Here is a 21,921-nt window from a genome sequence, read left to right on the forward strand (position 1 = left end):
ACTCCGCGTCTGCAGTTTTATGCACATTTGCAATATTAAGATAATGGAATCCATGTGCCCGTTTATTATTCCTATTAAATATCTCCCCAAACTGCATGTCTAGAACGAACGAGTCACTGCGCAGGCTCAAAAGTTTGACTTTGTCAGCGCTTGCGCAGATGCTCAGAGATCGAGCGCCGTTTTAAAAGAGGAAACAAAAAAAAATAGCGGGAGGCGGCAAACGGTCGGCGTCTGGCGCATGCGCAGTGGCGCCCCTTCCGTTACCGCCCGTTGGGGGAAAACGCGGGCGGCTGTCATGGCGGCGCGCCGCGGTTGGTGCGGGGGAAAGGGCTCGTTTCTGGCTTTGGCCTCCGGCGTGACGTTTCTGAAACTGCTCCTCATTCCGACATAGTAAGAGATCCGGATTCGTTTGTCTTTCGGGCTGATTAAAAAGGCGCGCGGAGGGAGGGAGGGAGGGAGGGAGGGAGGTTCAGCCGCCGCCATTGTAGATTCGGCTGTTCCAAGGGAGTTTCCACCGCCCTCCGCTGAAAAGTGTCTTTTTTTTTTCCCCTGGCTGTTCCCGGGGCTGTGCTCCCTCCCTCCGTGCTCTTCTTTTCTGCGCTTCCAAGCTCCGCTGATCTATAGTGAATACGAGCCACAGTGGCTGGGGATGATGGGGATTGTAGTGTAACACTTAAAGAGGGTATCTGTTGGAAAACATTTTCTCGAGGGTTTCTGTTGGAATGGAAGTAGTCCTCGACTTACAACCACAATGGAGCCCCAAAATTTTGGTCGCTCCGCTTTACAGCATTCCTTGCCACAAGTTGTTAAGTGGATCACTGCAGCTGTTAAATGAGTCACACGGTGGTTAAAATGAATCTGGCTTTTCCCCCGTTGGCTTTTGCTTGCGAGAAGGTCGCAAAAAGGGGATCACGGGACACACACACACACACACACACACACACCCCGGCAGGACACTGCGACCGTCGTAAATGTGAGTCAGTGGCCAAGCATCTGAATTTTGATCACGGGGACGCTGCAACGGTCGTAAGTATGAAAAACGATCGTAAGTCGCTTTTTTTCAGTGCTTTGAACTTTGAACGGTCACTAAAATGAACTGTTGTAAGTCGAGGACTACCTGCATCAGGGTGGATAAAAATCAATGATTTTTTTAAAAAAATCAAAAAAAATCGGATTTTTTTGATTTAAATCAGATTTTTTGATTTAAATCAGATTTTTTTTTATTTTTATTGAATTTATTTTAATAAACTTTTGGGGTAAAAATCAATCGTAAAATAGTTTTCTATTTAAGATACATGAATAATTGAGTTTATTCAGCCTGAAATGGAGCTTAGTTACGTAGCAGGAGGCTGTATATTCTGCAACACTGGGACTATCGGTGAGTCAACAGCGGGTCAAAGGAGTAGCAGAGATGACAGTTGCTCTTTAAAAATTATGATTTAAATCGAGTTGATTTAAATCAAGTCTTTTTACTAGTGATTTAAATCATGATTTAAAATGAAATCGACTCGATTTAAATCAAATCCACCCTGACCTGCATTAAACTGTTTAGTCCTATTCCCTACAGTTAACCTGGTTAGTGAATGAATTAACCCAAATTTGCACATTGATCCATAGATTTAAAAAGTGGATGATCTACATATATATGGTAGATTATTAGCCATGGTGGCGCAGTGGTTAGAATGTAGTACTGCAGGCTACTTGTGCCGGCTGCCTGCAGTTCAGCAGTTCGATCCTGACCGACTCAAAGTTGATTGATTGATTGATTGATTGATTGATTGATTGATTGATTCGATTTATATGCCGCCCTTCTCCGGAGACTCAGGGCGGCTTACAATGCGTTAAGCAATAGCCTTTATATTTTGTATATACCTGCTTAGTAGGGATTTTGTACCCTCCCCCCAAGCGGTGTTCTTTTTTATACAAAGTCAGCTTATTGCCCCCACAATCTGGGTCCTCATTTTACCTACCTCGGAAGGATGGAAGGCTGAGTCAACCTTGAGCCTCCTGAGATTTGAACTTGCAGTAATTGCAGGCAGCTGGTGTTACTTTAACAGCACTTTAGTCTGCTGCGCCACCAAGGCTCAGCCTTCCATCCTTCCAAATGGGTGTGGAACTTTCTTGGAACTGCTGAAAGGATTGTGTTGTGCAGCTGAAGAAACATCCTGCACAGCTACGCAACACAATCCTTTCAGCAGTTCCAAGAAGGCTCCACACCCATTTGCACCACTCCGGTGACCCTGAGGACACAGATAAACCTCCAAGTGGCCTCAATGACTCTCTAAAAGGATGCAAATGACCAGCTGTCTGCAAGGAGTATAAACCCTTCCATTCCCCTCCATCCAGTCAGAATTGAAGAAGTTTCTTGGATGAGAAGCGAAAAGCCTTCAAAAAAAAAGAAGAACAAGAAAGTCCAGTTACCTCCAGAAAAAGCATCTTTGGGACAACCATGACCAGAATGACTGAGAATCTCAGACCTTTATCTGGATACTAACTGTTAACTCCTTGTAGTCATTCCACAGATTTTGAAGTGCACAGGAACTGGCTTGCCATTACTCACAGCCTACCAGCCTCTCGGTGGTACTACGAGGTGAGTGTCTTATTGTTTCATTGCCTGAAATGTCTTGGGTTTTGTAGAGCAGCGACTTTGATTTTGCTGGTCAGAAAGTTGCAAAAGCGGGTCACACAACTCCCGGGACACTGCAACTGTCATAAATATGAGTCAGTTGCCAAGCGTCTGAATTTTTACCATGGGGATGCTGCAACGGTTGTAAGTGAGAAAAAACGTTCATAAGTCACATTTTTTCAGTGCCGTTGTATCTTCAGTGCCATTGTATCATAAGTCACATTTTTTCAGTGCCATGTGTATCACTAAACAAACATACAAGTAGTCCTCGACTTCCGACCACAATAGAGCCCAGAATTTCTGTTGCTAAGTGAGACATTTGTTGAGTTTTGCCCCATTTTACCCCCTTTCTTGCCATTGTCGTTAAGTGAATCACTGCAGTTGGTAAATTAATAACCCGGTTGTTAAGTGAATCTGGCTTCCCCACTGACTTTGCTTGTCAGAAGGTCACAAAAAGGGATCCCATGACCTTGGGACCCAGCTTACGGTCATAAGTGTGAACCAGTTGCCAAACATCTGAATTTTGATCCCATGATCATGGGGATGCGTCAAAGGTCGTAACAGTGAAAAATGGTCATAAGTCACTTTTTTCACGGCCGTTGTATGTTTATACTGTCACTAAACAAACGGCTGTAAATCGAGGACTACCTGCATTCTCCTCCAAAACTGGCCATGTTAGGAACTATGCTCATCATCTGGTTTCTGAATCTACCCACAGAGAGATTGTTTAACTGGAAAGTTTGCTTTTAAGATCTGCTTGTTGTTGTGACCGGAAGCTGAACATACCTTTCAAGCAGGCATCTGCAGTCTCTCTCTTGCCTGTCCTGTCAGCCTTCCTAGATTAAAAAATGAAGGTCTCTGTCTGGATTAGCCCAGCAAACTGATCCAGATCGTTCCCCTTTGCACAAACCAGCATAGCAACAACAGACCGGTTTGCAATAATTTGGGTAAGTTCGTTCTTCCCCTTTTAAAACAGATTCTGGGCAAGTCTTCTGATTCCGTGAATCCTGGGGATTTTTTTTTTTTAAAGGGAGCTAAATGACTCTCTTTGCTTTTTTTCCCCCCAAGCCTTTTTTCTTTCCTTTTAAGCTTGTATTAATTTTTTATTATTGTAATCAGTAATTATAATCAATATGATTGAGAGCCATTTTGATCTAGTGGTTAAGGCATCAGGTTAGAAAATGGGAGTCTGAGTTCTAGTCCCAGCTTAAACATGAAAGTGAGTTGGGTGAATTCTAGTCCGGCTTTAGGCATGAAATCTGGATGAATGACTTTGGGCCAATCACCAGGAGACGGTGAGTTCTAGTCCTGCCTTAAGTGTGAAAGCCAACTGGGTGACTTTGGGCCAGTCATTCTCTTTCAACCTAACCTACCTCACAGGGTGGTGGTTGTAGGGAAAGCAGGAAGGAGGAAGAAGTATTCAGTGTCTTCACTGCCTTGAGATATAAAGGTGGAATACAATTTTTTTTTAAATCTAATTTTTATTGAATTATTATTTTGAAAAATGACGGGGAAACACCAAGTGTTCCCTCGAAAAGAAACGGCTTCAAACATTCAATTTAAAAAAAAAAACAACCTTTAGCAGTGAGAACTATTTAAGAGCAGAACCGGTTATCACGATTGATGGTAGAATCCCTTTTGTTGGATTTATTCACTTGTATGTTAGACAGCCAGCTGCTGAAAATATGTCATTGGGGTTTTGCGCTAAGCTTGGAGGTTAACTTGATGATTTAAATCATCTTTTAACAACCCCGTAATCCCTTGCTAGTGCGGAGTTTTTTTCCCAGCAGATATATTCTCATTGTGCCCAGAGAGAGAAATATCTGCCTCTACCTAGGATCGAACTCACAGCCTCCTGATTGTGAGGCGGGAGATCCACCTCTAGGCCACCGCACCAAACTTGATGTCTTAAATGACCCTGCCAAACTCTGGGATTTGATGACCTGAAGAGGATGCTAAAAGTTTGAAATGTACAATCCGCTCATGCCTCTTCCTGTAGATTCTTGTTGCTTATTTTGTTGTTGTTTCTTCATTTCAGGCAACCTCTGAGTGGACCTTGGATTACCCTCCCTTTTTTGCCTGGTTCGAGTGTCTGCTTTCCCAGGCTGCCGTGTACTTTGACAAAGAGATGCTGTCCGTTCAGAATCTCAACTATTCCAGCCAAATGACCGTTCTTTTCCAAAGGCTGTCGGTGATCGCTACCGATACGCTCTACATCTATGCTGTGTACCAGTAAGTGGTTGTGTCTTTTTCTCTCTTTAAGAGCCGTGGTGGCGCAGTGGTTAGAATTAATGTTTTTAATATTGATAAATTTTAATTAATCATTTTATTTATTAAAATAATTTATTAATAAATTTAATAAATTAATGTTTTAATGCTTTTAAATGTTTTTATCATGTTTTTAAATAATTTTTCTATGTTCATTGTTCGCATTATTTTTGCTGTAAGCCGCCCAGAGTCCCTTGGGAGATGGGCGGCATAGAAATGCGATAAATTAAATTAAAATTAATGCAGTACTGTATGCTAATTCTGCCGGCTGCTGGCAGTTTGAGTCTCACCATCTCGAGATTGTCTCAGCCTTCCGTCCTCCCAAGGTCGGTAAAATGAGGACCCAGATTGTTGTGGGAAAGAGGCCAACTATGTAAACTGCTTAGAGAGGGCTGGAAAACACTGTGAAGCGGTATATAAATCTTAAGTGCTATTGCTTTTGCCCTTCCTTCCTTCCTTTTCTCCTTCCCCCTCTCCTCTTGCCTTCCTTCTCCTTCCTCTTCCTTCCCCACTTCCTCCTTCTGTTGGTGTGGTGGCACAGTGGTTAGAATGCAGTACTGGAGGCCAACTCTGCCCACTGCCAGGAGTTCGATCCTGACCGGCTCAAGGTTGCCTCAGACTTCTGTCCTTCTGAGGTCGGTAAAATGAGGACCCAGGTTGTTGGGAGCAATAGGCTGATATTATAAACCACTTAGGAAGGAAGGAGCGAGCCATGGTGGTGCAGTGGTTAGAATGAAATATTGGAAGCTAATTCAGCTCACTGCCAGGAGTTCGATCCTGACCAGCTCAAAGTTGACTCAGCCTTCCGTCCTTCCGAGGTCGGTAAAATGAGGACCCAGATTGTTGGGGGCAATAGACTAACTCTGTAAACCGCTTATATAAATCTAAGTGCTATTGCTATTTGGTGCGTGTTGGGGCCTGGAGAAAAGGGAAGGAGACCACTGATTTTGATTATCCTGGCCTTTACCTGATATTTCCAAAATACAGATAATCCTCGACTTAGGACCACAGTTGAGCCCAGAGTTTCCATTGCTAAGCAAGAGAGTTGTTAAATGAATTTGGCCCATTTTACAACCTTTCTTGCCACAATTGTTAAGTGAATCACTGCAGTTGTTAAGTTAGTAACACAGTTGTTCAGTGAGTCCGGTCTTCTCCCTTGACCCCGGGACACTGCAAAACCGTCATAAATACATGCCATAAGTCACTTTTTCCAGTGCCGTTATAACTTCAAACGGTCACTAAACGAATTTTGTTGTAAATGAACCTTTTTTTTTTTTTTTGCCACGGTTGTTAAATGAATCGCTTGCAGCTGTTAAGTCGGTAAGCCAGTCATTAAGTGCATCGGCTTCCCCCATTAACTTGGCTCATCAGAAAATCACAAAAGGGGATCGTGTGGCCTCTCGGGACCCTGCAACCGTCATAAATATGAGTCAGTTGCCAAGTGTCTGAATTTTGATCATGTGACCCTGGGGATGCTGCAAAAGTCATAAGTGTGAAAAAAACTGTTATAAATCACTTTCTCACTATCATAATTTTGAATGATCACCCAACAAATAGTTGTAAGTTGAGGACTCTCTGTAATTGGGGAGGTGGAAGGAATGTAGATTTTTTTTTTTTTTTGCTTGATAAAACTCTACTTCTCCCGTAAAATGCACCCGTGTGCAAGATTTGTGCCTCTTCTTACAGATGCTGCACTTGTGTAAACGGGAAGCGAGGTGCAAAAGAACTCTTGGAAAGCCCACCGTTCGTTCTTTCGGTCCTTCTCCTGTGGAATTTTGGTCTCTTAATTGTGGATCGTATCCTTCACTCTCAGGTTTTTTTTTTTCCTGAAGATCCTGATCCATTAACCAAATAATGAGTGTAGGGCGGAAAAAAAATAACTTCTGTGTGTGTTTAGATATACTGAAATCTATGTTAAGGGTTTGATTTTTAGAGCTAGCCGGAATCGTATTTAAATTAGAAAGGCCTCTTGGCTTGGAGGAATTTTTTCTAAAGCGGATGGACTTCCTTACATCAATCTCAGATATTCACTTCCAATACAACGGTTTCCTGTTTGGATTGCTGCTGCTTTCCATTGCACGATTATTCCAGGTAGTGTATAGCCCCCACCTTCCCCCCACTGTCTGCCTTTCAGTCTCTCTCTCTCTCTCTCTCTCTCTCTCTCTCTCTCTCTCTCTCTCTCTCTCTCTCTCTCTCTCTCTCTCTCTCTCTCCCCCCCCCCTCCCTCCCTCCCTATACACATACACACATCTTGACTTAGATCTTCCTCTTCCTATTTTCCCCACAACCATAACCCTGTGAGATGTGTTGGGTTGAGAGAGAGAGGGACTGGCCCAAAGTCACCCAGCTTTTATGCCTAAGGTAGGACTACAATTCACCATCTCCTGGTGATTGGCCCATAGTCACCCTGCCGGCTTTCATGCCTAAGGCAGGACTAGAACTCACCGTCTCCTGGTGATTGGCCCAAAGTCGCCCAGCCGGCTTTCGTGCCTAAGGCGGGACTAGAACTCACCGTCTCCTGGTGATTGGCCCAAAGTCGCCCAGCTGGCTTTCATGCCTAAACAGGACTAGAACTCACCGCCTCCTGGTGATTGGCCCAGGATGTCTAAGGTGGCACTAGAACTCACAGTATTTCTACTATAATGAACCAAGGAGGATAATTCTGAATCTTGAAAAGCTCCTGTGTTGTTTTGTTAAACTTTTGTTAAACTCTTGGCCAACATAGTTTGATAAAGACAATGGATGTTGGTTTGTTTTAACTCCTCTCTTCCCCATCATCGTTTCCTTCTAGAAAAGATACTTGGAGGGAGCTTTTCTCTTTGCTGTCCTCCTGCATTTCAAGCACATCTACCTCTACGTAGCCCCAGCCTATGGCATCTATCTACTCCGATCTTACTGCTTCGCCCAAAGTAATCCAGGTATGTTGCTGACAATTTCATACAGGGAGTCCTCGACTTAGTGACCATTCGATGTTACAGCAGCATTGAAAAACGTGATTCGAGATCCCTTTTCACGCTTACGACCGTTCCAGCATCCCCATAGTCGCGTGATTTACATTCAGATGCTTGACAACTGACTCACATTTACGACGTTATTAATTTAAGAACTGCAGCGCTTCACTTAGTAACTCTGGCAAGCAAGGCCGTAAAATGGGGCAAGACACTTAACAGCTGTCTTGCTTGGCCACACAAATTTTTGGCTCAGTTGTGGACGTAAGTCGAGGACTACCTATATTCCAGAATACAAGGTCTGGTTAGAAAGGTGCTCACGTTTGAAATTTTATCATCTTGATTCTAGCTTTCATTGTGTCTAGATGGATCTCTTCGGTGGCGCAGTTTCAGTTTTCTACGCTTAATCGTGCTTGGATTAATTGTCTGCCTGGTTTCTGCCGTTTCCCTGGGGCCATTTTTGGTTTGGGTAAGGAACCCCTTTTGTTTTTCTGAAAGACATTTTTATGACCCGTCCTCAAGTTACGGCTTCCTCAATTCAGGCAATTCTGAACTTGTCCCCAGAATTGAGGTAATCCTCAGTGGACCCAAGAATTACGATTGTTAAGGAATTCGCAGAGTAACCCTTGAATAGCTAGGGTGTGTACATGAAAGCGATTGAGAGTAGATACGAATAAACACAGTCAACACACAGATACGCTGAGTTGTGTTTACTTTCAGGGAAGAGTAAGGCACAGTCCAATAAACAGTCCAGGTCATGCACATATAAAGCAGGAGATAGCAAAACGACAGTCCAGGGATAATCCAATAACAAAGTCTTCTTACCAGTTGTCGTAGTCATTCACAATAAACAGTTCTTCTGGATTTGCAAACAGTAGCATACAGAGATATCGAAGAGCAAGAACAGCAAAGAGAAACAGACCATGTTTCTAGCTCCCTCTTAAGGAGATTGGCTACAGAACTAACCAATCAGGACACAGCATGATGCAGTCTTAAAGCTATATTGATCATTTATATATTGCCAACCCAACAAAGTAGGTAATACTCATTTCCTAACACCGTGGTCACGTGATCAAAATTCAGCCCATTTGGCAACTGGTTCGTGTTTACGACGGACGTCGTGTGCTGAGGTCACATGATCCCCTTTTGCAACCTGGCAATGGGGATACTGCAACGATTATTAAGTGCGAAAAATGGTCATTCGCTTTTTTCAATGCCGTTGCAACTTAGAATGGTCACTAAGTGAACTATTGTAAATTGAGGACTACCTGTAATCCCCTTTGGGCCCCACGCTGGGATCAATGTATTTTTGTCCATGTTGCTTGTGTGGTTTTATGGTGGTAATTGTATTTACTGCTTTTGGGGGTTAAACGCTGCCCAGAGTCTGTTGGGAGTTGGGCAGATATAGCAAATTTTTGAATAAATAAAAGCGAACTAAAGCTTATGAAACCAACTCAAGCAAAGTAGCAATATTCCCAAGTACAACAGGGTTTAAAATGTTAATAAGTTTGGTTGTTTCTTGGTCTAAATTAGAGTTTTTCAATTTTGGCAACCATGAGAAAGTGGGGCTAAGAGCTCGGCTGGTTGGGGGATTCTGGGAATTGAAGTCCGCACCCCTTAAATATGCCATGTTTTTTTTTTTTAAAAAAAAAACACCGATCTCAATGGAATGAAGAAAATATTAATACGGTTTTTCTCCCACTTAGGGTCAACTTCCTCAAGTCGTCTCTCGCCTCTTCCCTTTCAAACGGGGCCTCTGCCATGCGTACTGGGCCCCAAACGTTTGGGCGGTGTATAACTCCCTTGACAAAATGTTGTCAGTCCTTGGTAGGTATCCTAATCCTTCTGTTTCTCTGTAGTCTGTCCGTCCTTCCTTCCATCCAGCCATTTTATGCCACATGGACCACCACCACCTGACTCCAGCCATGCTACCTAGCGAACCCGTCCCACTCATTCAGGCAGGGAGGGCATCCTGCAGGCCCCGTCAAGTCAAAAAAATTCCAACTGCCGAGATCTGGGATTTGGTTTCAGCAAACCCCCCACTCCCTACTAGCACTGATGATATTACCTAGTTTGGTAATGAAACGTCTGTAAGATAACGACCAAGCTCAGAGAGCACCAAGGACTCCACAGTCCTCCTTTCCCCCTCCCACACACACCATCATTGTCTTTTAACAACCCCATAATCCCTTGCAACAGGATGGAGTTTGAGCAACTGAATGGAGCTGAGTGTTTACTGGCCGAATGCCCTTCCTGTCACCAGCGCGGAGTTTTGTTCAACAGATACATTTTCATTGTGGCCGGAGAGAGAAATATCTGCCTCTACCTAGGATCGAACTCATAGCCTCCTGAGAGCTCCACCTGTAGGCCACCGCGCCACACATACACGCACACCTACCACTGAAAATGTTACCTAGTTTGTTGAGGGTAAAACTGCCCTCTGCAAAATAGTGCAGCGGACCAGACAGCGTTGCTTAGCAAAAACACAGATACTCTCAGACTCTGTTAGAAAAATAAACAGTCTTGTAGTAAGAAAACAGACTTGGCTTCTTAAAACAAAGATAACACTTCTTCAAATAATCATGGTTCAATACAAAACATAGTTTGCTTACAATTCCAGTTCCTTCAGTAATACCGACACAGTTCCTTTCAGCAGTTCAACCTTCTAATAGCACGAGGACGAGTGAATGAACTTCCTGCCTTCTTTTATGTCTGCTTAGCCAATTAATCAGTTAGTCATCTTGTAGCAGTTAAAGTTACAGAACATAGTTTTCTATATATTATCTTAACCAACCGTAGGATAAGGATCCAACATAGTTGAGTAATTAAACGTTTGCAAGAAAATCACCAAGCTCAGAAAGGACCAAAGCCCCCATAAATCTGTTTCAGATCATTTGACTCTTGCGCCTGAGCTCATTAACAAATTTCCTCTTGGCTTTCCAGGATTGAAGTACCAATTGCTTGACCCTGCAAAAATATCTAAGGCAGCCATGACAGGAGGGCTGGTTCAGGAATTTCAACACACCGTCCTTCCTTCTGTGACCCCACTGGCAACCCTATGCTGCACCGCCATCTCCATGCTGGTAAATATAAACCCACCTGTGTATTTTGCTGTCTTTTTACAGCAAAGCTGGTTGAGGAATTCTGGGAGTTGGAAGCCCACAAGTCTTAAAGTTGCCAAGGTTGGAGACACCTGATTCTAGGGAACCCTCAGATAAGAGGCGGCATAGCCCACAGCTGCATAATGGGCAAAGCAATTTTTTTCCATGGACCTGGGTGGAACGTGCAAGCCAGATCCCTTACATGTGCGTTTATACTCGCACCGTATGAGAATCTTAATGCCTGGCGGTCTGAGGTTGGAACTGAGGCAGTGATGCTACCACTGGGGAGCGGTTGCAAATGCAGGTGGACGTTTCCCTCGCTTGCTCGCCCACGGCTCACCTCCAGCCCGGTTCCTAATAGATCATGGCCCCGGGGGGGTTGGGGATCCCTGATCTAAAGCCATCCCAAGCTTGAAGGCACCTTCTCTTGGGCAGGACAGAAAAGGGAGGCCTCCATTGATTTGATGACCCGCTGGATGGTGGGAGACCCACTGAAGCTCTTGTTTCTGCCTGTTGTTTCTAGCCTTCTGTTTTCTGTCTTTGGTTTAAACCCCAAGGGCCCAGAGGATTCCTCAGGTGCTTGGTTCTCTGTGCGCTAAGCTCCTTCCTGTTCGGCTGGCACGTCCACGAGAAAGCCATTCTCCTCGCCATTCTTCCTTTGAGGTAAGAGAGCGGTCGTTGCTGACCCAGGAGAAACATTGTGAGCAGGGGAAGGGAGCTATGGAAACCCTACATCCGTGATGACGAACCTAGGGCAGGCGTGCCGGGAAGTGGCACGCAGAGCCATCTCTCAGGGTACATGAACTGTCGCCCGTTGCTTTCCCGGGTTCCGGCGTGCTGTCCAGCTGGTTTTCACGCATGTGGAAACACTGGAAACCGAAAGAGCAGCTTTGAGGCGCGCATGTGCGCGCTGGTAAGTTCTTCCTGTTTCTGGCATGCACATGTGCACCGGCTAGCTGGTCTTCATGCATGCCAGAAACCGGAGGACCAGGTGGCTGATGCACATACCATAAAACGGAAGATCGTCTTCCCGGCGTGCGCACACCCTCCTGTTTCGCCAACACTGGCCTACATGTCATAGGAGCAGTACCTAGGGTACTGGCTCAGTGGTGAAATCCAAATTTTTTTTACTACCAGTTCTGTGGGCGTGGCTTGGTGGGCATGGCAGGGGAAGGTTACTGCAAAATCCCCATTCCCTCCTCACTCCAGGGGAAGGATATTGCAAAGTATCCTTGGTAGTACAGTGGTCTAAAGCACCCTGTTATTAAGACCAGCTGCCTGCAATTACTGCTGGTTCGAATCTCTCCAAGGCTCAAGGTTGACTCAGCCTTCCATCCTTTCTAAGGTAGGTAAATTGAGGACCCAGTTGTGGGAGCAATAAGCTGACTTTGTATAAATATACCAAACGATGAAGGCTATTGCTTAGCACATTGTAAGCCGCCCTGAGTCTCCGGAGAAGGGCGGCATATAAATCCAATTAAAAAAATAAAATAAAAATCCCCATTCCCTCCCCACTCCTGGGGTAAGGATATTGCAAAATCTCCATTCCCTGCCCACTCTGGGGCCAGCCAGAGGTGGTATTTGCTGGTTCTCCGAACTGCTCAAAATTTCTGCTACCGGTTCTCCAGAACCTGCTGGATTTCACCCCTGAAACAGCTTCTCCTCATCTCATCAGCCCATCCCGCTCATTCAGGCAGGGAAGGCATCCTGCGGGCCCTGTCAGTCAAAGAATTTCAACCTGCAGGGTCTGGGAAGAGGGCTTTGTCTGCCTCTGCATTGTGCAACATCTGGCCCTCAAAGGTGAGGAAAGTCCCCAATGTATAATTTTATCAGTAATTTAAAATGTTTAATATTAAAATACTCTGATTTTAATGTTTATTGATTATATTATACACCTGCCAGAGCCCCTCTCCGAGGGAGGGAGACAAGCAGTTGAGAAATCTGAAATGGGAAGGAAGGGGAAGGGAGACGAGGGCAGAGGAGGGAGGGAAGGAAGGAAGAAAGGAAGGGAGAGGAAAAAAAGAAAAAAGAGAAGGAAAGGGAAGGGAAGGGAAGGGAGAGGAAAGAAAAAGGAAAAGGAAGGGAGAGGGGAAGGAAAGAAAGAGGAAAAGGAAGGAAGCGGGGAGAGAGAAAGGAAGAAAAAGAAAGGAGGAGGGAAGGAAAAGGAAGGAAAAAAAAAGAAAGATCTGATCCTAAACATCAACCACAAGCGAATACAGCAGAAACCTGGAGTTGGGAATTCTTTCACCTTTCCTAAGAATCCAGACCTCCCTGGATTCTTAGGATGTGATCAAAATCCCGATGCTTGGCAACTGATTCATATTTATGACGGTTGCACTGTCCCGGGGGGGTCACATGATCGCCTTTTGCGAACTTCTGAGCAGCAAAGTCAATGGGGAAGCCAGATTAACCTAACAGCCATGCTACTAACTTAACAACTGGAGTGATTCACTTAACAACTGTGTCCAGAAAGTTCATAAAATTGGGGGGGGGGGGAATTCACTTAACAATTGTCTCGCTTAGCAACATTTTTGGCTTCAATTGTGGTTATTCGTCGAGGATTTGTAGTATCAGGCAATAAATGTGGCAACTTTGAGAGAGTGCTGAGAAAAGTAGAATCCATTTTTGAAATATTCCTTTTTTTTTTTTTTAATCGTTCCGTTTTCAGCTTGCTGTCTGTGGAGAAGTCAAGAGATGCTGGTATTTACCTAATACTGTCCACTACGGGTCATTTTTCCCTCTTCCCACTGCTGTTTACCACGCCAGGTATATTTCATTTCTTGTGATTTGCCAAAAAAATAATAATAATTTGCTTTTTTTTTTTTTTTAATTTGATTTATACGCCGCCCTTCTCCAGAGACTCAGGGCGGCTTACAGTGCGTTAAGCAATAGCCTTCATCCTTTTGTATATTTATACAAAGTCAGCTTATTGCCCCCACAAACTGGGTCCTCAATTTACCTATCTTAAAAAGGATGGAAGGCTGAGTCAACCTTGAGCCTGGTGAGATTCGAACTTACTTTAATTGCAGACAGCTGGTGTTAAATTACAGTGCTTTGTTGCTCTTCTCTGCACTATTCCCAGAATCTCAATATCTTTTTTTTTAATTGTGGCGACGAAAACTGGATGCAGGATTCCAAGTGTGGTCTTACTAAAGCATTATAAAGTGGTGCAAACACTTCATGTGATTTTGATTCTATCCCTCTGTCAATGCAATTTAGGACTGCCTTGGTCTCTAGTCCAGCACCTTACTACAGCACCAGACTAGGTCCAGATTTTCCCTACTGCTAATGGTTTGGTAGTGCTTGGATCAAGTCTGTATTCCCATGTGGGAGAGGATGAGTTACTAGCCTAAAGAAAATCCCCACAGCATTGATTTAAGCACAGACTCTACCGTTTTGTCTAGGTCAGGCGTCTGCAACCTTAAATACTCAAAAGAGCCATTTGGACCCATTTCCCACAGAAAAGAGAGCAGGTCACGCAACTGAGCCGGCAGGTCTATGCCATACATGCCAATCCATGACCAACCTGTCTTCTTCCAGTGTATGCAGGGCCTAGTTCGGCATGACACAGGATACATAAAACGGGAATACTTTTACCCGGAATATATCTGTCATACTGCTACAAAATCTTTTATTGTTTTGTCTTTCAGAGCTGCCCATTAAAATACTGCTGATGCTCCTCTTTTCAGTGTACAGTTTCTCCTCCCTCAAGGCCCTGTTCAGGTAAGAAGGAAACAATCTTACAAATAAAGAGAAAAAAACTTCCCCTTTGCCGAGCGATTCGGTTTTGCACACTGTCCCATTTTAGGGACGGTTAAGCTACCAATAAAGGAGAATATTTGTAGCTCGTGGTTGAAATGAGAGGTCCTTGGTAATCTCTGGTTGTTTTCTTATAGATGTTCCATCACCCTACTAGGTAACACCATCAGTGTTAAAAGGAAGTGGGGTTTACGATAAAGAGGAGGACGACTGTGCGGTCCTTGGTGCTCTCTGAGGTTGCTTGTTTTCTTGCAGACGTTTCATCACCCCACTAGGTAACAACATCAGCACACTGACGATGTTACCACCAAGTTTGGGCAATGAAACATCTGCAAGGAAGCAACCAATCTTAGAGAGCAGCAATAGGATTTGGCCGAGTCAGATGATTCCGTTGATCATGTGAGTCTAGGCAATTTCCTTCCATCTAGATAGATAGATAGGGATAGGGAGAGAGAGAGAGACAGGAAGGAAGACAGACAGACAGACAGACAGCAATAAGATCAAACTCCTGACTGGGCAGAGTCAACCTGCACTACTGTATTCTAACCACTGCGCCACCACGAGTGTTGAAGAAAGAAAGAAAGAAAGAAAAAGAAAGAAAGAAAGAAAGATAGATAGATAGATAGATAGATAGATAGATAGATAGATAGATAAAAAGAAAGAAATAGAGAGAGATAGATAGATATAGAGAGATAGAGAGATAGAGAGATAGATAGATATAAATAGAGAAATAGAGAGATAGATATAGAGAAATAGAGAGAGATAGAGATAGATAGATAGATAGATAGATAGATAGATGATAGATAGATAGATAGATAGATAGATAGATAGATAGATAGATAGCATGTTTCCCTGAAAATAAGACCCTGTCTTACAGTTTTTTGTACCCTGAATTAAACGCTTGGCCTTATTGCCATGAGCTCAAAAGCCTGATTGGGCTTATTATCAGGGGAATGTCTTATTTTGGGGGAAAACAGGGTAGATAAAACAAAATCTTATTTTAAAAAAAGTCCTTCCCTCTTGTCCTGTCTCCATAGGAACAAGCCTCTGCTTAACTGGCTGGAAGCAGTCTATCTCATTGGGCTGATACCCGTAGAAATCGTCTGTGAAATTGTGTTCCCTTTTACTTCCTGGGCTCAAAAACTGCCTTTCCTGCCTCTGTTGCTCACCTCGGTGTATTGTGCTGCCGGGGTCATTTATGCCTGGCTCAAGCTCTACATCTCGGCCTTCACAGGCCCATCGGAAGGCAAATCAAAGAAAGAACAATGATATATATATCTATCATTGGGTTCCAAGCCAGGGAGGATCGTTCCAAAAAAGTTCACAACCGCAACAGCTGCCAACATGGGATGTCCTGTCCAATTCCAGAAATGGAACTTTCAAACTCGTTCTTTAAAGTCTTGGGGACCTGAAACTAATCGGTTTTTTAAACCAGTGCAACCTGAATGCAATATTGGGTTATTTCCACAATTGCTGTAGCAAGAAAACAAAATCAACGTTTTTTTCTTATTATTCTTTTTAATCATTGCAAAGGCCATAGGGATGTGCTGATACAAATACAAAGGGAACGGGAACTATTCTTTCTCCCCAGTTCGATGACGTGGATTGAAGGAGATAATTACTTAAAATTGAAATAGGCACACTCCATCTAACTGATGTGTATTGTAAGGAAAAACATTTGAATTATAAGGAAAGACATTTGCCAATTTAAGAGATGGACTTTGCATCTACCCAAGAAAAGGACACAGGCTGAATTCCCCAACTCTATATTACAGAATCACTGTTCTCTAGAAAAAGTTATTATCATGCAGGGGCACAAAAACGAAAATGTGAATAAAGGATTTAGTTTTGTATCTGTTCCCTTGTCTGTTTGGAATTTATCATTGCAGATATATTACGCAAGCCATTCTGATCAGATTCGCAATCTTGATCCAATTGCCTTTCTTTCTTCCTCTCGGGCGTTGCTGCATTCATTCATTTCTCTATTTGCAAATTCCCCCTCTTCCATACAAACCAGTTTGGCAAGCATCCACATTTTGATCATGTGACCATAGCAATGCTGCCATGGTCATTAAGTGTGAAAAACGGACATAAATCCCATTTTTTTCCCCCAGTGCCGGTCCAACTTTGAACGGTCGCTAAATGAACTATTGTAAATCGAGGACTATCTGTATTTGAAAATCTCCACTTTGGCAGAAGAACCTCCCAAGGTGGCTCAGAGCCCCGCCTCCAACCAATTCTAGCCACGCCTCCCAACCAATCCGAGCCCCGCTTGCCAGCCAATCCGAGCTCCGCGGCCGAAACGGGCCAGCCTCGACGTAGCTCCGCCCCCTGCGCGAGGGAATGAGGGCGGGGCGGCGGAACCTTCCTCGGCGGGCGCTGCGGGCGCGGGGAAGGCGTTGCGGGCAGGACCGTCCCCAGCTCTGACCGTCCGCCATGCAGGTCCGCTTAGGCATCCCCAAAGAGGCGCGCTCGCTGCTGCCGCCGCCGCCGCTGCTCAACTTCCCGTCGGTCTGGATGGCGGGCGTCTTCTGGCTCAGCGCCTTGCTGGACAACGGCCTCAACCGCAGGCCCGCCCTGCGAGCCGGTCAGTGGCCAGGCCCTCCCGGTGGCCTCCCGTCCTTTCCCCGCCCCTCCCTCTCTCTCTTTCTCTCTCTCGCCCTTGGACGGGCTGCGAAGGGTCCCCGGGACTGGATCCCCGTCTCGGACTCCGCGCCGCTGATCCTCACGCGCAGCTCTCCCAACTATAAAGGCAGAAGGGAAGAGCCCCTTGCCCATAATCCACAGCCTCCCCATGCCCATAATCCACAGCCCCCCATCCCCATAATCCACAACCCTCCATGCCCATAATCACAGCCTCCTTCCATGCCCATAATCTACAGCCCCCATGCCCACAATCCACAGCCCCCATGCCCATAATCCACAGCCCCCATGTCCATAATCCACAGGCCCCCATGCCCATAATCCACAGTCCCCCTGCCCATAACCCACAGCCTCCCATGCCCATAACCCACAGCCTCCCAAGCCCATAATCCACATCTCCCCATGCCCATAATCCACAGGCCCCCTGCCCATAATCCAGAGGCTCCCCTGCCTATAATCCACAGCCTCCCCCATTCCCATAATCCACAACCTTCCATGTCCATAATCACAGCCTCCCCCATGCCCATAATCCACAGCCCCCATGCCCATAATCCACAGCTTCCCATGCCCATAATCCACAGCCCCCCATGCCCATAATCCACAACCGAGGGGGAGCCAAAAGAAGCCACAGACTGGAGGATCCTGGTCTGACCTCTGGGAGTCGATGCTCCCAAGGGGGCCCTTCCTGGTGGACCCAAATGGAGGGTTTAGTTGTTTATTGGGTTGTCCTCTTGGGTCCCTATTTGGAGTCAAGGCAGAATTAATGCCCCCCCCATCTCCGCCCCCCATAACAACCCCGCGAGGTGGGTCAGGCTTAGAGAGAGAAGGGTATTGGCCAAGGTCACACCGAATGACCTCTATTAGTCTCTTAGACCAAGCCCAATCTATAAATAATAATTTTGATTCCAATGTTAGGAAATCCTAAAAGTCTTGAGTTTAAGACGAATTAGCCATCGGCAGACAGATGGAGACAAATCATATTTACACACCGTTCAAAAGAGACAATAAAAATATTCAAAAGGAAAAGACTCAGAACACATCCTCTCCTGCAGCCCAAGGTCAGATAAACGGGGATTAGCACCAGACAAAAAAAGGAGGGAAAAAATGTACTGTATGCAATCAAGGAATCACAAAGGAGTAAACTCTACCCCCACCAACACTGGCAGAAGGATTTAATTATTTATTGGATTGTTCTCTCGCCTCCCAATGTTGTATCAAGGCTCAACTAATGCCCTCCCATTCTTTCCCCCACAATAACCCTGTGAAGTGGGTCAGACAGAGAGAGGAACTGGCTAAGGTCACACCAAGTAGGGAATCCGTGGAAGTTTGGCCTTCAGACAAATCAGCCATCAATAGACATGTAGAGACAAACTATATTTACACACCGTTCAAAAGAGACAGTAAAAAAAAATAGAAATGAAAAGACCAGGATACATCCTCTCCTGCAGCCCACAGTCAAATAAACAGCGATTACCACCAGACAAAAAAAAAATCAGGGATAAAAACAAAATACTGTATGCAATCAAGGAAACACCAAGGAATAAACTGCTCCCCCCTCAACACTGATAGGGCAGGATACTATATGTATAAGGCATCTAACCCCACACTCCCTGGCACTGATAATAAGATCAATGGGCAATGAATCTCTGCAAGCAAACAGCCAAGCTCCGAGACAATCAAGGAATTCACTGTTGTTCCCTTTTTTTAAAAAATGGTGACGGCTTGTAGGGAATGGCATGCCCTAGCAGCCTTAATGTGGGAAGATGTGCTTGGGGTGGGCTGGGGTGGGAGGTGATGGTCAGCCGATATCCAAGGTTGGTCTGCCAGGACAGAGCTGAGGAAGGGACAGTTCCACTTTGGATTCAGGAGAAGAAGAAGGGAAGGAAGGAGAAAAATGATTGGGGGAATAAAGAAGGCAGATTTAGTAACCTCAATCCGGACCGTGTTCAGCCCGTCTTCTTCACAATTTAGTTTGTAGGCACTATGCTAGTGACAACCTCCTGCTTGTACACCCTTTGATGTGTCACTTGATTTCCACTTGTGCTCTCTTGATCTTTTCCAGGCGTCCATCGTCAAATCCTGATGACCACGCTGGGCTTCTGTTTGGGCTACTACATCAAGAGATACTCCAATTACTACTACGCTGAGCGGGACAGGGAGCTTTTCAGTTACATAAAGAACCATCCTGAGGACTTTGTGGAAAAAGGTACTTTGGCGTGAAACGCTTTCTAGAAGAGCTGCTCAAAGGCCGAAAGGTGGGGCCGCCTCAGGTTAGGGAAAGGAAGGCAGCTGCTTCCTGGGGCAGAGGGTGGGAGCCCAGCTGTTCCTCCTGAGTTCGCCCACAGCATGGATGAGATAAAGGCCCCCAGATTATTAATCGAGAGGGTTGGGACAGAGTCTTCACAAATCTAGACAAATGCCCTGGGTGATAGCCAGGTAGTCAGTGTTGAGGAGGCTGGAAATTATAGTTCAGCAACAGCTGGATTCCTCTGAGTTGTCAATTATCAGGAATATATAGAGTTGGACAAGTAATTGTATCTCAGATATCAAAATCTGGGAATTTAGGGAGGAGGTTTACGCTGTTGATCCAGTTTTGACTCTTGGCAACTATGGGGACACATTCATGCGTATTCCCTTAGGCACAATTTTGGAAGTGTTTTGCCCTTCTTTCGAGGACTGAGAGAAAGGGACTGGTCCAAAGTCACCCAGTCAGCTTTCATGCCTGAGGCAGAACTAGAACTCGCCATCTCCTGGTTTTGAGTCCCCTGGAAGAACTGCTGTGTCAATCTGGCTCTCAGCAGACCGGTCCCTTTAATGGGCATGCTTGTCAACAGCTCTGAAGGAGGCTACAAACCTGTAGGACCAAGGAATCACGCTTTTCCAGGATAAAGTAACATTTCACTCAGAGGTGACTTTAAGCCTTCCTAACAGAAACTCATTGTCTGCTTGTCCCAAAGGTGCTTTTTCAAGAGGCAGCTGGACTTTCTGGTTTTTCTTTGAAGACATTTCTCTTCACATCCAAGAGCTGAAGAAGCTTCTTGGATGAGAAGCGAAAAGTTTTCAAAGAAAAACCAGAAAGTCCAGTTGCCTCTTGAAAAAGCACCTTTGGGACAACCTGGATGACTGAGAATCTCTGTAGACACTCTTTGTCTGCTTGCTTCCTTGCTTAAATTCTCTTTAAGGAAGCATAAACAAGAGATTTATACTGAAAGGGTAAGGTAGCAATAGCACATAGACTTATATACCACTTTTTAGTGCTTTTACAGCCCTCTAAGCGGTAAATATACCCACAAAGTAAACAGACAGTGCTTTTCCTTGTCCTTGGTTTATGAATAAGCGTCACCAGCAGGATCATTTCCTGTTTTGCTAGAGCCTAGAAAGATGGGAGACATTCTGGAAAAGTTCACCCCAACTCGCTGAAGTTCTGACAGCAGATCCTGTGATCTTCAGGGTGTTTTCTCTCCTTCCAATTCCTGCGTGTGGAAGCCCTCGGTGTCCTATCGCCTGTTAATAAACTTGGATTGTATCCTTTCTAATAAAAGCTATATGAAGGTCCAGTCTGCCTTTTTTTTTTTTTTTGCTCATGATGTACGCCTGGAAATGGGGGAGAAAACGCCTGGGAGATTTAGTGTAAAACTCAGAAATTTGCCACTGCAGAATGTGTGAATCCATGGTCGTTCTCTCAGCCCCATGTTGCGTTAAATGGCTTCCATCAGTAGTCACTGATCATGAAGAGCCTCTAATGGGGCATGACAGCTATGGCTTGCAGGCCTGGACATTTTCCCTGGACATTTATAAATAGTTATAATAGTTTGTGTCATTTAATTGTTTTAGTTTGCTTTAGTAGTGTGTGCCATTCTTCTTTAAGGGTTTTGTTTAAGGGTTTTGTACACTGCCCAATGCCACATAGTTTGAGTTGGATGGCCAAATAAGTGTTCTAAATAAATAAATGAAGAAATAACCATTTTCTACAATTGCCGGGAAATGCTTCTCTTTTATAAGGCCAGCGAGATCTCTCAAACTTTCTGTTTCTCCTGTAATTGCAAAAACGATGTGTGTATTTGTTGGTGCAATGCTTCAAGCCATTCTGTAAAGACTTATTAAGTAGGCATATGCTGCCATCTTACCCTTGCTGTCCTACATGCCCCGCTAAGAAGGGGCAAATCAGGTATATTACGCAACTCAGATCAAATGCAGAGATTGCTCTAGAAGTGGACAAACTTCTTTTGCCCAGGGTCCCATACTGGATGGTGCCTCCAATTTTGGCACAAGATCAGCAAATGAAAAAAGGCAGTTGAATGATCCTCTTCCCCTTAGCTAGGCAGCCAGCTGCACCAATGTATTTGTACAGCCTATTTTTAGTAAGTAAATTTTCAGTCAGTAGACTAGTGATGATCTCTTCGTCTTCGTCTTCTCCTCCTTCTCTTCTATCTTCTATCTTCTACTATCTATATAAAAAAGGCTGTATGTATGTATGTTCCAGCATAACTCTGGAACTCCTCAAGTAATTTAAACCAAACTTGGTACACAGATGACTTACACTCTGGAAACAAATACTGGGGGCTAAGAAACCCCT

At 44.7% G+C, this 21,921-nt stretch overlaps 2 protein-coding genes and 1 non-coding gene across 4 annotated transcripts; all 3 read left to right on the forward strand.

Annotated features, from left to right (window-relative positions):
- The first annotated feature begins 281 nt into the window (after window positions 1–281).
- Window positions 282–16,560, forward strand: ALG8 (ALG8 alpha-1,3-glucosyltransferase). Of its 2 annotated transcripts, XM_070942976.1 has the most exons (13): window positions 282–390; window positions 2,512–2,590; window positions 4,665–4,858; window positions 6,581–6,690; window positions 6,918–6,985; window positions 7,686–7,812; window positions 8,208–8,311; window positions 9,549–9,669; window positions 10,786–10,925; window positions 11,467–11,606; window positions 13,612–13,709; window positions 14,594–14,666; window positions 15,740–16,560. In XM_070942976.1, the coding sequence occupies exons 1-13, from the start codon at window positions 296–298 to the stop codon at window positions 15,969–15,971; spliced, it is 1,581 nt and encodes a 526-aa protein (XP_070799077.1). In that variant the 5' UTR covers window positions 282–295; the 3' UTR covers window positions 15,972–16,560. The 2 variants fall into 2 exon arrangements, with proteins under 2 accessions (XP_070799077.1, XP_070799079.1); XM_070942978.1 differs by lacking the exons at window positions 282–390; window positions 2,512–2,590 and adding an exon at window positions 3,493–3,573.
- On the forward strand, window positions 3,395–3,535 carry LOC139317316 (small Cajal body-specific RNA 3). The gene has a single exon (XR_011600448.1). It is a non-coding gene; the product is annotated as a small Cajal body-specific RNA 3 (non-coding RNA).
- Window positions 16,561–17,056: 496 nt separating the features above from the next.
- NDUFC2 (NADH:ubiquinone oxidoreductase subunit C2) lies at window positions 17,057–20,902 on the forward strand. Its single transcript, XM_070944063.1, has 3 exons — window positions 17,057–17,289; window positions 19,408–19,551; window positions 20,716–20,902. The coding sequence occupies exons 1-3, from the start codon at window positions 17,139–17,141 to the stop codon at window positions 20,763–20,765; spliced, it is 345 nt and encodes a 114-aa protein (XP_070800164.1). The 5' UTR covers window positions 17,057–17,138; the 3' UTR covers window positions 20,766–20,902.
- Window positions 20,903–21,921: the final 1,019 nt, after the last annotated feature.

Source organism: Pituophis catenifer, unplaced genomic scaffold (genome assembly GCF_029215685.1).
Source record: "Pituophis catenifer annectens isolate HBS135680 unplaced genomic scaffold, rPitCat1.0.hap2 SCAF_4, whole genome shotgun sequence".
Lineage (NCBI taxonomy): Eukaryota > Metazoa > Chordata > Lepidosauria > Squamata > Colubridae > Pituophis > Pituophis catenifer.

Bases quoted from the DNA above. Each gene is read 5' to 3' on its own strand.
- NDUFC2 (XM_070944063.1), top strand. From the start codon at position 17,139: ATGCAGGTCCGCTTAGGCATCCCCAAAGAGGCGCGCTCGCTGCTGCCG. The intron at 17,290-19,407 runs GTCAGTGGCCAG...GATCTTTTCCAG, and splicing joins CAGGCCCGCCCTGCGAGCCG to GCGTCCATCGTCAAATCCTG. The intron at 19,552-20,715 runs GTACTTTGGCGT...CTGTTTTGCTAG, and splicing joins TGAGGACTTTGTGGAAAAAG to AGCCTAGAAAGATGGGAGAC.
- ALG8 (XM_070942976.1), top strand. From the start codon at position 296: ATGGCGGCGCGCCGCGGTTGGTGCGGGGGAAAGGGCTCGTTTCTGGCT. The intron at 6,691-6,917 runs GTATCCTTCACT...CATCAATCTCAG, and splicing joins TGGTCTCTTAATTGTGGATC to ATATTCACTTCCAATACAAC. The intron at 8,312-9,548 runs GTAAGGAACCCC...TCTCCCACTTAG, and splicing joins TGGGGCCATTTTTGGTTTGG to GGTCAACTTCCTCAAGTCGT.